Source organism: Hyaena hyaena, unplaced genomic scaffold (genome assembly GCF_003009895.1).
Source record: "Hyaena hyaena isolate Hyena2069 unplaced genomic scaffold, ASM300989v1 scaffold_0, whole genome shotgun sequence".
Classification (NCBI taxonomy): Eukaryota; Metazoa; Chordata; class Mammalia; order Carnivora; family Hyaenidae; genus Hyaena; species Hyaena hyaena.
In genome coordinates this window covers 12,286,321-12,299,895 of record NW_024080632.1, presented here as the reverse complement: position 1 = coordinate 12,299,895, position 13,575 = coordinate 12,286,321, and the positions used below count along the sequence as shown (strand labels likewise).

The following is a 13,575-nucleotide window of genomic DNA, read 5'->3' as shown; positions in this document are numbered from 1 at the left end:
CAGGGTGCCTGAAGCTCAGCGAATGCTCCTTGGCACTTCCCAGGAGCAGCCAGACCTCCTGGTCGCGGCTTCCTTTCCTGACCCTCCCTGCAAGCCCTCACCACTCCATCTGCTCCCCAACACTGCTTCCGATATTATTGTCACTGGGGTACTTTGGAAACAGATTCTTCTGGGTCTGTAAGCCGAAAACAAGACTGCTGCTCCTATCTGGTGCACAGCTTGGTTCAGAAAGCAAGGGGTTAAAAAGGAAGCCTGGACTGTGACAACTGTCCTAGGGGGCGCTGTAGCAAGCTCCGGCAGTGACTCATGCGGCTCTGTCACTTGGATCAGCATTGGCCCCTGCCACGCAGGCGGCCAGGTGGGGTTACAGCCAGAGCACGCACGGAGTGGGGAGCATGAAGCCTGCACTGCGGGGGCTGTGATGCCCGGCTTGCCAACTCAACCGGCCGGCTCGCCACTGACGCCTCAGCCTGCAGTCATGGTAACGCTTCTGGCCCGCTCCACCCCCCGGAGCCCACCACAATGGGCAGCCTCCTGGTGACTGATGGCCAAGCGAGCGTCCCCTGTCCCTGACCGAGAGAGCTTAGTAGGTCTGCAGGAAGTGGAGAAGATGTAAAATGCCCCTAGCTGGGAGTCATGCCTTAACGAGGTAGGACGCTGATGCCCATCGGTGCATTTACACCATCAGCGCGCAGGGGTGCTGTAAATCACTGGGAAGAACTTTATTTGGCTGGTGTTTCATTATGCTGATTAAACTGCGGTGGATTCGGGTGGCATGATTGAGGTGGGGAGGAGGGATAATGAACTAAAAAAAAAAAAAAAAGTGGTTGATAAGAGCTCTGAGCATACTCGGCTGGATATGAATGAGCTAGACTGCAGTGCTATCCTAACATGAGTTACATACCTCCCAGATCCCCTCTCCCGCTCCTTCCTCCCATCCCGGTTCTTCCACGAAATGTAGAAATGCCTTCTTATTTCAGTGGGTAACGTTAAATATGAATGATTTAGCTGTCCAGGAGAGGAAACTGATAGGTGTAGGTCAGCTGGCATGCTGGCACCGGCCAGCCTGATGCTCTGTCGAAGCGTTCTGGAAATCTCACGAACGAGCCGCTTGCTCACATGAGTTTCCCGAGTGCTTTTGTTCCATCAAGTGACCTGTTTGAGTTTCTCCTTCAGTTTACCCCAGTGGGGAAGGCAGCCTGTCTGCCGGTTGGTGGCCATGTTGGCAGAGAAGGGGTTAATCTCTTGTTGCTGTAAGAGGCAAGGCTGGGTCTGCCTGTGTGAGCTAGATTGAAAGCAGGCGCTGCAGTGCCATCGGGAACCGCTGAAGGAGTAAGACGATTTTCTCCGCAACAGTGTTGAATCCGTCTGAATTCTTCTCTCCCCCTCTTCTTCTTGTTTTTCTTTAACCAGCTCCTCCCCCCTTCGTTCCCACCCTCAAGTCTGATGATGACACCTCCAATTTTGATGAACCAGAGAAGAATTCGTGGGTTTCATCCTCTCCGCGCCAGCTGAACCTCTCTGGTTTCTCCGGCGAAGAACTGCCGTTTGTGGGGTTTTCGTATAGCAAGGCGCTGGGGATTCTTGGTAGATCTGAGTAAGTGAAAATTTGACTTTCTGAGGACCTGCACTGATGCAAGGTATACAGAGCCCAAAGGTGGGGGAGGTGGGGGGGTGGGGTGGGGGGGCGCAGTGAAGAGAAGCTGTTAATCAGCCTGCGTGTGGGGAGCAGTTTACCTGTCTGGGCTTTGGTGGGGTAGTCTGTTAATATTCTCGTTTTGCTGTGTTTCAGGTCCCTCTTCCTCTCTCTAGCATCCTCATTGTCCATTGGGTACTTTGGGTTAGTTTTTCAGTGTTTGGTCTTGTTTTAGAGGAAATAGTGGAGGGATACTGAGCCGTGCAGATGCTTGGTGGAAGGAGAAATGTGCAGGGCTCCGGGGAGCTGTCCATCTCTTGATCCATCTGTGTATCCGTCTCCCTCTCAGGTGGGTGGGTGGAGGTTGCTATCTTGGCTGTGTGGAGCGAGATCTCATAAGCTAAAGGTTTATGATGGCTTCGCTGAGCTGCAAGTGGCTGTACCCGAGCTCTAACAGATAGATGGTGCTCGGCTCCGCTCGAAGTCTACTGCAAGATCAGAGATCTGGGAGCTGAGCCTGTCTGAGCTGGTGGAGCGCTGGTTACCAGAGAGAGCCCCGTTACCGTGAGCCACTGGGAGGGACTGTGCTGTCGCCGAGTCATTGATTCACAGAAATTGGGCTTCCCAGGGGAAAAAAAACAGACAAACCGAGGGACTAGAAAATGGACGTATAAACATCACTGTAAACCTCTTGACATGATAGGTCTCTTCTCCATTCTTGAAAAAGCTCATGAAAGACGCATTCACGCGGCGCTTGGGTCCGGAGGGTCCTGGCTCCCAGCCTCCTGGAATTTCTCTCAAATGCAGTAGCTTCTGTGGATGTCGGGGCTCAGTGTCTTGCTTCGTTCTGTGATCCGATGACATTCTGCGTTCAGAGGCTTGAGTTCCTCGGGAAGGTCTTGGACTAGCTGTGTAATTCCCCTGATGCCCCGGCTTTCTCACTTGGAGGCTCTTGGGGTAACGTTAGGTAATTAGTTGCTGTCCACTTAGGAGATGAGCAGAATTTGATTTTCTCCTTGCCAGCGTCCATTCCCGATTTGTTGTGCTTATAGTTAAGGTATCGATTTGAAGGCATGTGTTGGTTCTTGGATGGTGTCTCCCCATGGGTGCTGTTTTGACACTAGTGTTCCTCAAAAGATCTCAGACCACTGTGGGGAATTGGGCACTTGAGATGAAATAGGGTTGTGCCTGAATTGGAGAGAGATTTTTATGTTGAAAGATGCCGCCGTGGTTCTACTTTACTCCTTCCCTGGGGGGGTCGGGTGAATATTTGGGGTTCGATTTTTGGTGGCGTTGGCTGTGCCTTTCTGACTAATTTGCTCTGCAGCCCCAAAACAATCTGGATGGTAGGAGGAGAGGCAGAGAGCTCACTAGCTGTTGAATGTGCCATCAGACAGGTTTGAAATAGCCCAGCAGGGCATTTGAAGAGCAGGGCAGAAGTGGAGGCCTGACGGTAAAGAGCGTGTGGTTGGGGGGCAGCCTGACGTCGACACACGCGGCACACTGAAGGTCACAGATTGGACTGGAGGGAGCTGTGGGGAGAGTTCTAGTTCTGGTTAGCAATGGGCTGGGGCTGGCTTATTGTGGAAGCTTGCTTGGGGTACTAGTGATCTGAAAAATTAGGGAGGGCTTGAGGGAATTCGATTTGGGGGGCAAAAAGGCAGAATGCTGTGCGGGATCTCAGGCATTGCAATTAAACTGAAGCAGTGTGTGATTAATGGCTTATCGTCCTGGAAGCCTGATATTGCATCTGCTTCTCATGGAGAGCTCTGTGAAGAGAGCTCTCTGACAGGGACATCTCAGTCTCCAGGCCCAGGCACTTGATAAATATTTGTTGATTTAATTTGCTTGTGATTCTCTCCCCCCTCCCAGCCCCCACCCCAATCGTGTTTATACTGCTCATTGTATTTGAAGATCGGCTATTTTACCTTTGATAGTTCACAATACATCTCTAGAGCATAAAACACGCTTCTGTTCATGCCCCAACAGAATGCTTAATAAGATTCTCCTAAAAATGAAAAAAAAAAAAAAAAAGAAAAAAAAAGAAAGTGGCTGCAAACAAATCCGTGTATGTCTCATCTGGAAGATGGGGTTGGAGTAGTCCTGTCTTTGGGAAACTTTAATGTCTTTTCCATGGTGGTTTGGTGTTGGAATCAGAAAGATTTTCTTTCATCTCCTGTCTTTTAGTGTGATCTTGCTGTTGGATTGGGCTCTTCTTGCCATGGGCAGCCCTACGGGTGAAACCCAGAGCATCAGATTAGGAATTCACTCCACCTGTTGGATGTAGGTGACCCCTGGACAGATCGCATTCTCATTATTTAGAAATTCATTAGAGGCAGTGATGAAATTAATCAGAAGCTCCTGCAGTGCTGGGGACATATATACAAATACATTGGGAGGCAAGAGGAGGCATTTTCGGGGCATCCCACCATTGCCACCAGGGACCTGCTGTGTCTTCCCAAGTTCCTCCTTCTCCTCATCCCTGTTTTCAGCATCACAGGTTTTTATTTATACACAATGATTACCTGTGCCGCTACTCACTCTTCACACCACTGAGGAAGTAGCAGATGCTGCTGTGCTGCGGCTGTGGGTAAATTGACCCCAGATCTGTTACCGGTGAATTGCATGAAGTGTTCAGAGGTGGAGCTGAATGAATGAGGAGTTTTCACGGAGGCTCCGGTGGTGAGAATCATTTTAAATGTTGTGATTGTTGGTCGCTTTTTAGGATCCTTTTTCTGGGACCCCAGACAGTGTTTAAGCCACGCATTGAGTGCATCATTATTTTAGGCTCAGCAAGAATCTTGATCTCAGCGTTCTGTGTCTGAGGGATCGTGGGCGTTCCTCGCAGCTTGAGTTGGAGGGAGCAGGAGAGGTTCCACAGGACTAGTTTTGGTTGTCTCTGGGGTGGGATTCTGGTGAAGCTGGTGCTGGAGAGCGAGGGAGTGTCTGTTCTTGTGCCTCTTTTTCTTCTTAACTGACAATAACCCAAGTCACATCCCCAAACTCTGAATGCTTGGGTGTTTCTCTGAGCCTCTATTTGCTTGAATTTTACAATATGTTAAAGATGTGTGTTAAAGGTTTAAAAATAAAATGGATCCCAGCTCTCTTCCCTCCCCTTTCAGCATGGAGTATATGTCTTTAGATCCCTTCTTCCTCCTAGATCTGAGGTACTGCCTCATTTAAGCTCTTGCTGAAACCATGCATTTCTTCAAACCTTCAGTATAATCTCTAGAAGGAAAAAGCCAGTTGGTTTTATATTTTGTGCTAGTTCTACACATGCTGGTTTGATGCTTTTGGAGAACTTAAAAATCTTAGAGGAGCAAAGGATGCCAGTGTCTGAATAGGCTGTTTTTAGGAAAGGGCTCTCTCTTCCTTTTGGCTCTGGGCTCTTTCCTTTCCTTCTGGGTGATCTGAAGTTTCCTTTTGGTGCCAGCCATCTACATGCTTGGAGGAACAAGAAATGGCTTCCACCATTGCCTTCCCAGATTTTCAGGGAACAGGTTTTGGTACCTCTTCCTTGCCTCATTGGGGCTTCCTTTGCGTGTCTGTTTCCTCCACCGGAAAGGTGGGGCAATAAATAATGTTCCCTTTCTCTTAGGGCTTTTGGGAGGATTATGTGAAACACAGAAGCCCTTGATCTAGTACTTAGCCCACAGAAAAGTCTCAGTAAACATTTACTATTATTTTTGTTATTACTAGTTTACTACTCTGTACATGCAGAGTGTCCTATTTATACTGAGAGGATATGGAAGGAATTCAGCAATAAGTAAGTAGCTGGGTCATGCCAGAGCAGAAACCCAGCTTCCCAGGCCCTGGAAATTTAATGCTAGAGAAGCTTGAAACATCCTGACCGACCCCAGGTTAATATGCATTTGCCAGATAGCTGTGGGTAAGAGGTAGTTGCGGGGATGGAATGGACTCGGTGGGGGAGGGGTGCGGTGGCAAATTAGGAGGCCCAGTCCCAGAACAGGTTCCTTTCTATCAGGTTGAACAAGTCAAGGCACATATGTATGAAACAGTCCAGGGGACATAGAGGAAACACCCTTCCTGCAGAATATCATGGTACAGATGGGCTATCCGACTGCTCTAGGAGTCAGGAGAGGAGGGCAGCCTCCATTGAGGAGATGCTTAATGGGTAATGCCAAGCCACAGTTCTTGCCAAGTTACAGCGATGATCTTCATTGGAATGTCTGTCCATTTCCCCAAGTCGACCATGATCTCAAGAGCAGGGCTGGATCTGATTGATCCCAGTCCTCCTGGAGCACAGAACATGGCAGATCCTCAGTCAATGTCTGTGTTGGAAACTGAGCATGTGAGATCACTGATGGGAGGTAAAATATCTGACTTTTTAAAAGACAGTAGATTTGGATGAGAGAAGAGAAATGTAGAGAACATTTCAGGTGGCTCAAGTGGTAACAACAGCTTGTGCTTATAGGGCACCAACTCTGTTCCAGGCTCTGTTTTAAGCATTTTACACAGATTAACTCATTTAAAGTGCACAATGGCCCACAAGGAAGGGCCCATCATCATTTCCATTTTACATGTAAGGAAACTGACGCACAGAGAGATTAAGCAATTTACCACAAGGTCATGCAGCTCCAAGTGGCTCAGCTGGAAGGTGAGTCCAGACAATGTGGCAGCTCCAGAGTCTTAGCCACTGTGCTGTGCTGCCAAGTATAAATGCTGCTGGAAGGAGAAATTAGGAGATTTGTGTGGGGTCCCAAGGTTCACATGCTTGTCGAAATTGAAGGCCTATTGTGGGGAATGATATGGACAGTTGGGGTTGGGGGTGGGATGAGAGCTGGCAAACAGTCTATTTGCTGGATTTTGTTTTCAATCTCTGCAAGTTTTTTGAGTAGGTAGACTATGTAGCTCTTGGATTTTTAAAAAATTTCTTTCTCTCATTTAGAGACTCTTCCCTGGTGTGTGTGTGTGTGTGTGTGGTGTGTACATAAACCCATGCAGATATACTCTCTGAAAGTTCTTTGCTTTTCTTCTAAGCTTAGTAAGCACAGGGAATTGCCTTAACCTTGCACTCCACTATGTCTTCTGGCCGATCATATACAAGACACTCAATAAGCATTTGGTGAATTGGTCCAAATCATTTTTATGGTCGCAGCTTTCGAGTTGTTGGTGACTCTATGATCCGTGTCTATGCAAATCTATGTTTTGTATTTCTAGCGACCTTCTGTCATTTATCCTGGGGATGGCTTATTACAGTGGAAGATGGCCTGAATCCTCCAAACAGTCCTACTTCTTTTTTACTGAAATACTTAGGACAGTGGGGAGTCTTCCCTTACAAACTACCTTCCTTTCCATATCCAGCCCAGGGCTGTCTGTCATTGTGCATGCTACCTCCAGATCCCTTGCAAAGAGGCTCATCTATGTTTTGATTAAAACAACAACAACAACAATAACAGAATGTGCTCTGGTACACAAAGGTGTGCATCCTCTGTGCTTCCCAAATAAGTTTCAAAACCTTAACTAGCTCCTGCTTGTGGTTACTGCCCTTAAGTGTCCTGTGTTGTTTCCATTCCACCGTCATCCAGACCAGATACCTGACATTCGCCTCTGTTTGTTGGGTTGGGTTCTCTCCTCTCACTCCATTTCTTCTTTCCTTTAGTCGAGCACATCTTGTTCTACTTGCCTTATTCTGTTCTCTATTTAGACTGTGCGTGCTTGCCTCGCGGGCCTGGCAGGACCATTCTGCCGCCTTCTTGTTTGTCTTAAAGATACCTTTAGGAAATGTAATCCAAACGAGCCTAGCCCAATCCTGAAGATTAGGCTCCAAAAGATCTGTCAAGTGCATTTTTTGCTGGCCTACACATTGCTAATTTGCATGGTTGCCTCGGATCCCTTAAGAAGACAGTAATTGACTAAATGGTGCTGTGTGTTCCTAAGCTCTGCGCCAGTTTGGCATCTCTTCCTCGCCTAAGTGAATTTCTCTCCGTTCTCTCTGCTTTCCTTGTCTTTCGTCTCCTGACCTCTGTCACCTTCCTTTCTTTGACCAGCTTCCTGGAAGAATAGCCCGTCCTCCGTGCCTCTTTTCCAGGCTCCACAACCTTATGGAAATTACTGTCTGAGAAGCCATGGATTCCCCTCAACCACCAAAGCCGGTGACCCCACCGTGCCATGTGGTTTGTCAGTTACCACGCGCGTCTTAAAACTTTCTGCTGGCTTCTCTTCTGTGTCCTGGAAGCTTGGTTTTTCCTCCTGCCTCTCTGCCAATCTCACTGCTTCTTGGCTGTCATTGTCTGTTCCAGGTCCTTGAAATGTTGCACTGTCTCCTCAAGTTCCATCCTCAGTTAACCTTTTTAGCCTGGTCTTGCTGATCTCATTCAGTTCCTTGACTTACACTCTCCTTTCCCCATGGCCTTCCTTCCAGAATGTCGTGTGTTTGTTATTGCCAGAATGTTCTACCAGTTTCTCAATGTCCCTGTCCTCCGTTCCTCCCAACACAGACAGAACTTGTGTGTTCACTCAGTTAGCCAGTTTTGGTTTTCTTGTTTCATTTAAGAAACTACCACTTTTTCTAGCCTTGTAGACAAGAAAACCGAGCCATCTTAGGCTCTTCTCCATCTCTCCCACCAGCCCATCATTTGCCAAGTCCTCTAAGTTGTACCTCTAGGATGATGCTTGGATCTATGCCCATCTTTCTGTCCTTACCACCACCCCTCATGGAGTTTTGCTTGGACTATTGCAGTAGCCTCCTAACCGATTCCTCTGCCCCCAGTGTTCCCAGATCTGATCCATTCTCCACACAGGATGGAATTCTTCCAAAGCACAAGTTGGGTGATGTCATTTGTCATTCTCCTGCTCAGACCTTCAGTGGCATCACAGTGTGCACAGAATTAATGGCTGCTCCAGAACTTGGTATTCAAGCCCGGTATGCCAAGACCCCCAGCCTTCCATTTCGTTCATACCTCCTCCTTGTCCCCTGTGTCTGGGGACAATGCTCAGCGCTCATTGAGGACAGGGACCGTGTCTTCCACCTTTTGCCTGAAAAAGTGCCTTGCCCTTGGCAGGTCTTCAAAGAACATTTTTCAAATTGAATTACACTAAAGTGGCCAGGGATTATGATTCTACCAATTCCTTCTGCACAGTTTATACAAGTGCTAATGGATGCTGTCCTCTATTGAGCACTTCTTGTGTGCCCAGAGCTACACTGAATGCATTTACATGCATTATCTCACAAAGTCTTCACAGTCTCGCCACAATGCTGTGAGGTAGCAGGTATGATCCCCATTTTACAGACGAGGACACTGAGGCTCAGCCGGGTTAAGTTCTTTTCCTCAGGCCTTGCAGGTAGTAACACATCTAAGACCTAGACCCACAGCTGGCTGCCTCCAGGACCACTGTGCTCTCCTGCCTCTAACACTCGTGATTTCCCTGGATTATGCGGGACCTGCGGGCTAGCCTAATCCTAAAGGTGAGAGAGTGGATCTGACTGAGAATTCACAGTGCGAGGCACTATTCCGAGTGCTTGACAAACATTCTCGTTTAATCTCAGCTACCCAATCTTTCACAGATATGGAAGCTGATCTTGAGGCTTGGGTTACTTACTAAAGTTCACATACCTTGCATGTGGCAGAGGAGCCAACTTTTCCCACTTGTAACTTTAGAGTTGACAAATATTTTTTATTTTGAGGGACAAACTGTGGTACACTCACTAGCAATCTGGGCTTTGTCCTCAGGTAGATGGTTCTAGGCTCAGCCGCTCACCACCTGTGTGGTGTACTGTACTTTATATACAAAGTAGGGTTGTTCAAGCGCTCACCTGCTAGGAATGCACAGAGCATGTAGTGTTAAACACTTGGAGCAGAGCGAGTATCCATTTGGTACTTGTTATCTTGGGATGTGGATGGGCCTAGGCCTACGACTGCTTTCAATTTTCCTTTCTCTCCTGCTTGAGTTTATAAAGATATCTTGCTGGTTTCCGCCCATTGAGAGAATCAGGCTCCACTTGGGGTGCCTGACAGATGTCCTAATATCTCCATCCAATTTTTTTTCACTCTGAATGGAGTCCGTGATGTATTGGCTAAACCGGTTCCTTCCCTAAAACATGCTCAAGGCTTCTGGTCGGATCTGGTTTCCAGTGGAGTCTGGAACTTGGTACTGGGGGAATGGTGCTGTGCCCAACCTGGGTGTCCTACGTTTCCCACCCCCTCTAGTGTTTGAGTGTCCCCTGGAGGGGACGGTGTGTGTGTCATCGTGACACTGCTGTCCTAGAACCAGTGTATCTGGGCATCTCCCAGGCAAGGGCCAGAAGGCTTTATGGTGCCAGCCTTGAATCCGTGTACTTCTGGTTTGGATTCCCTTGTCTGCTGTGACCTTTAAACGGAGGCTGCCTGGGGCACAGAAATATTTGGCATACCATTCATTCACCCGTTCACTCACCCCACAAATATGTTGTTCTAGGGATTGTGGCATAACTGACAGACAAGGTCCTTGCCCTCAAGAAGCTAGCATTCTGTCAGGGGGAGACGGGATAAATAAGTTCATAAAAGATTTTCAGATGATGGTGAGAGCTGTGAAGAAATTAGAACCTGAGATGGGGAATGACCATGCTGGTCCCTGAGGCCGGGACTTGCCTGTGGCTGTCCAGTGAGCACAAAGCCCAGTGGGGTAGTTGGAGCTTCGGGATGCATGGGGGTGGGGTCCGAGTTGAGGTAAGGTAGGCCTCCAGGTTTGGGTTTGGAGTGGTGGCCGTGGGTCCCCTTGACCGCTGTGTGGTGGCTGCAAGGGCAACAAGAACTGGACTCAAGGAGGTGAGTTAGGTCACTGCAGCCATCCAGGGAGGAGGTGGATGTGTGCTGGTGACGGTGACCCGCAGAGCTAGCACTGGCTTAGAGGTGGGACTCTATTAGAAATCACATGAGTCTACACTTTCATTAATATTGCGATTTTTAATAAATGATTCTTGAGTTACCTGTTAATCATTCCAAAGCAAATACTCTAATCCAACTGGAGACCACTGCTGTGTGTGTGTGTGTGTGTGTGTGTGTGTGTGTGTGTGTGTGGGCTCGCACACGTGCATATGTGATGTGTGTGTGGGTTGGTGGGGGCGCCCCCAAAGCCAGCTAGACTCTGAAACTTTAGTAGAACAGTATTTTTAATACTTCCAAGTGTTCCTGATGGACACCACTTGTGTATTTTGAAATGGGCTTATAAAGTTAGTTCATAAATTTCAGAATGCTCAATCTTAAAAGCCAATATATTTTTGGAACAGAATGCTGATGAGTGTTTTATTTTTTGCACCATATTACATCTTGCAGTTGCATGTATTTTTAGTGCTGTTGGCCACAATTAAGGTAGGGCCCTCAGCTGAGCTAATTTTGATTCCCCTCGGTTTAGACTCAAGTATCCATTCTTGGTTATCTCAAGAATATCTGTGATTTGTGATCTATGTTCTCTGTGATCTGGTGGCATCTTCTGCAGTCTTAAGGATCCCTATTCCTAAGTGACTAAATGGATGGCTTGATGCTTATGCATGACCTTAATTATTACAGCAGCGATGAGAGAGTACTCAACACATATACTTTCTTTAGGACGGAAGCACAGATTGTATTTTCTTTTGCTATGAAGCATTCTCTTGGTAGCTTTATTAAGGATTTTTTTTTTTGAGTTCTGTGGATTATTATAGACACTGGGAAAATTTCTTTTTATCATTGGTACTTAAATGTTGAAGTTATGGAAAGCAATTTTTAGGTCACATCTAACACATTTTAAGAAAATATTCTTTATGCTGCAGCAGAAACGACTAAGCCCGACCTTCCCTCTGTGTGTCATATACCATTACCTCTATTAATACTCTTTGTGCCTCTTTAATTACAAAGCAGATGTGTATATCAGGACGAGATGTTGATTTCAGAGTAAATTTTTCTAGAAAATAGAAGCTGGAAAAAAGAGGAAAACCCAAACTTGGCTTCGTGTTTGAAGAGACAGCACTGCTGTGTGTGGGTGGGTGGCTGTGTGCACCCGCTGCTCAGAAGTGCCTTTTCTCTCCATGGGTATAACTGGCTGTGTATCCGAGATGTGGCCAGGAGGAGTCGGCAAGCAATGTGTGGGCAGGCTGCGTGTTCTTTTATTAGCATCCTCATTGTACTGCATCTCATCGAGCCCGGAGCATGAACCAGCCCGGGCCTCTAAAGTCTGTACTGTTTCCCATGTAATTACCCCCCAGAGCGACCAAACTAGGGAGGAAGAGTTGCTCTTGTGTGTGTGTTGAGCTGTTTCTGGGGGTAGCTGTGGACCGACCTGAATGGATGTTCTCGGGTGCCCAGACCGGCCTGGGCTCAGCCTTGGAGCTGCCCTCCCAGGGTTGCACGCAGCCAGCCATGGATGGACGTTACCTTCCCTTGAGTGATCCATTTCTCTTTCTTCTGTGAGCACCCACGCTCTGAAGCTCTTTTCCTTGGGTTGCTTTTCTTGGGTTTGTCCAGGGCTGTCCAGCCAAGAAATATCAGAGTTGGGATTTGAACCCATGGCCGTTGGGTTGCAGAGCCTAACTTTGACCCAAAACCCAGCCTTGCTTCACCACGCCCGCTCCCACATCATCATAATGGGAAAGGAGCATGTAGAGGCCATAGGGTAAGCTATTCCTTCGCCTCATTGCCATGGGATGACAGTGCTCACCTCTTAGAATTATTGAGTGAGTTCACTGAGGTAATCTGTAAAGCGTCTAGTGTCTGATGCATAGTTAAGTGCTCAACAAATGAGCACTGGTAGTGATGACAAAGGCAGTGACATGAATTCTCTCTCTACAGAGTTACTTGTTTGAGGGCAGGACTTCTGACTTTCTTAACTAGGTGTCTATATGAAAAATAAATAGAATACAAATACGTTGAGCCATACCTGTCTCTAGTATATTTCTTTTACAGACGTAATTCATGGAAAGGTATATTGCAGTTGGCTTATTAAAAATGGGGTAGGAATAGTCTTTAATCAGTGTCTGAAGTCTGTACATTGTTTTGAAATTCATAGCCCACCAAGATTAACTTCAAAATTGTGTCCCCACTCAAAGAGTGGCCAAAAGGCACCAATAGGCCAAAAATGCCACCTGGAGCCAATTGTTGGGAACAGTCATATTATGAGTCTTAAAAATCCTAAATCACAGGTGTATTTTTTTTTAGCTTCATGGTTCTCAATCCTCTCTGTACATTAGAATCACCTGAGAGCTTGGTAAAACTGGTGCCGTCCAGGCCCTACTCCCAGTCAGTCTCTGGTTTAATTGGTCTGGTTGGGCCCTGGGCCTCAGGGATTTTTGTTTTTGCTTTTGTTTTAAGACTTTATTTTTTTAAGAACAGATTTAGGTTCACAACAATGTTAACTAGAAGTACAGGTATTTCCCATTTACCCCCTTCCCCCAAATGTGCACTGTCTCCCTTATCATCAACATCCCACACCAAGAGGGGTGTTCTTGTTACAGTTGTTGAATCTACCCAAAGTCCACCGTGGTTTACCTTAGAATTCACTTTTAGTGGTGTGCGTTTTGTGGGTGGGTTTGGACAAATGTGTAATGACATGTATCCGCTGTTATAGTATCACATGGAATATTTCCACTGCCCTACATTGGTACTTTATTATTTTCTAATTTTTATTCATTTTTTAAAAATTTATTTTTAATTTATTTTAGGGAGAGAGACAGCATGAGTGGGGGAGGGGCAGAGAGAGAGGGAGACATAGGATCTGAAACAGGCTTCAGGCTCTGAGCTAGCAGCACAGAGCCCGACGCGGGGCTCGAACTCGTGAACAGTGAGATCATGAACTGAGCCGAAGTCGGACGCTTACTGACTGAGCCATCAGGCACCCCTGCATCGGTACTTTATAAAAGCTTTCCAGGTGATTCTAACGTGCGGACTGGCTGAAGACCAGGGAAGTGCCAGCAAGCTGTGATGAACTTTCTGCCCTCCATCCCCCAGCCTTGTCCTCCAGTCACA

General features: G+C 47.1%; 1 protein-coding gene across 4 annotated transcripts in view; it reads left to right on the top strand.

Moving 5' to 3' along the window:
• The window catches only part of CIT (citron rho-interacting serine/threonine kinase), a 165,941-nt gene that overhangs the window by 59,158 nt on the left and 93,208 nt on the right, over positions 1 to 13,575 (top strand). For all 4 annotated transcript variants that reach the window (XM_039240508.1, XM_039240361.1, XM_039240432.1 and 1 more), the window contains exon 9: positions 1,414 to 1,597. In XM_039240508.1, coding sequence (XP_039096439.1) covers positions 1,414 to 1,597 — 184 coding nt within the window. The remainder of the gene's footprint in view (positions 1 to 1,413; positions 1,598 to 13,575) is intronic.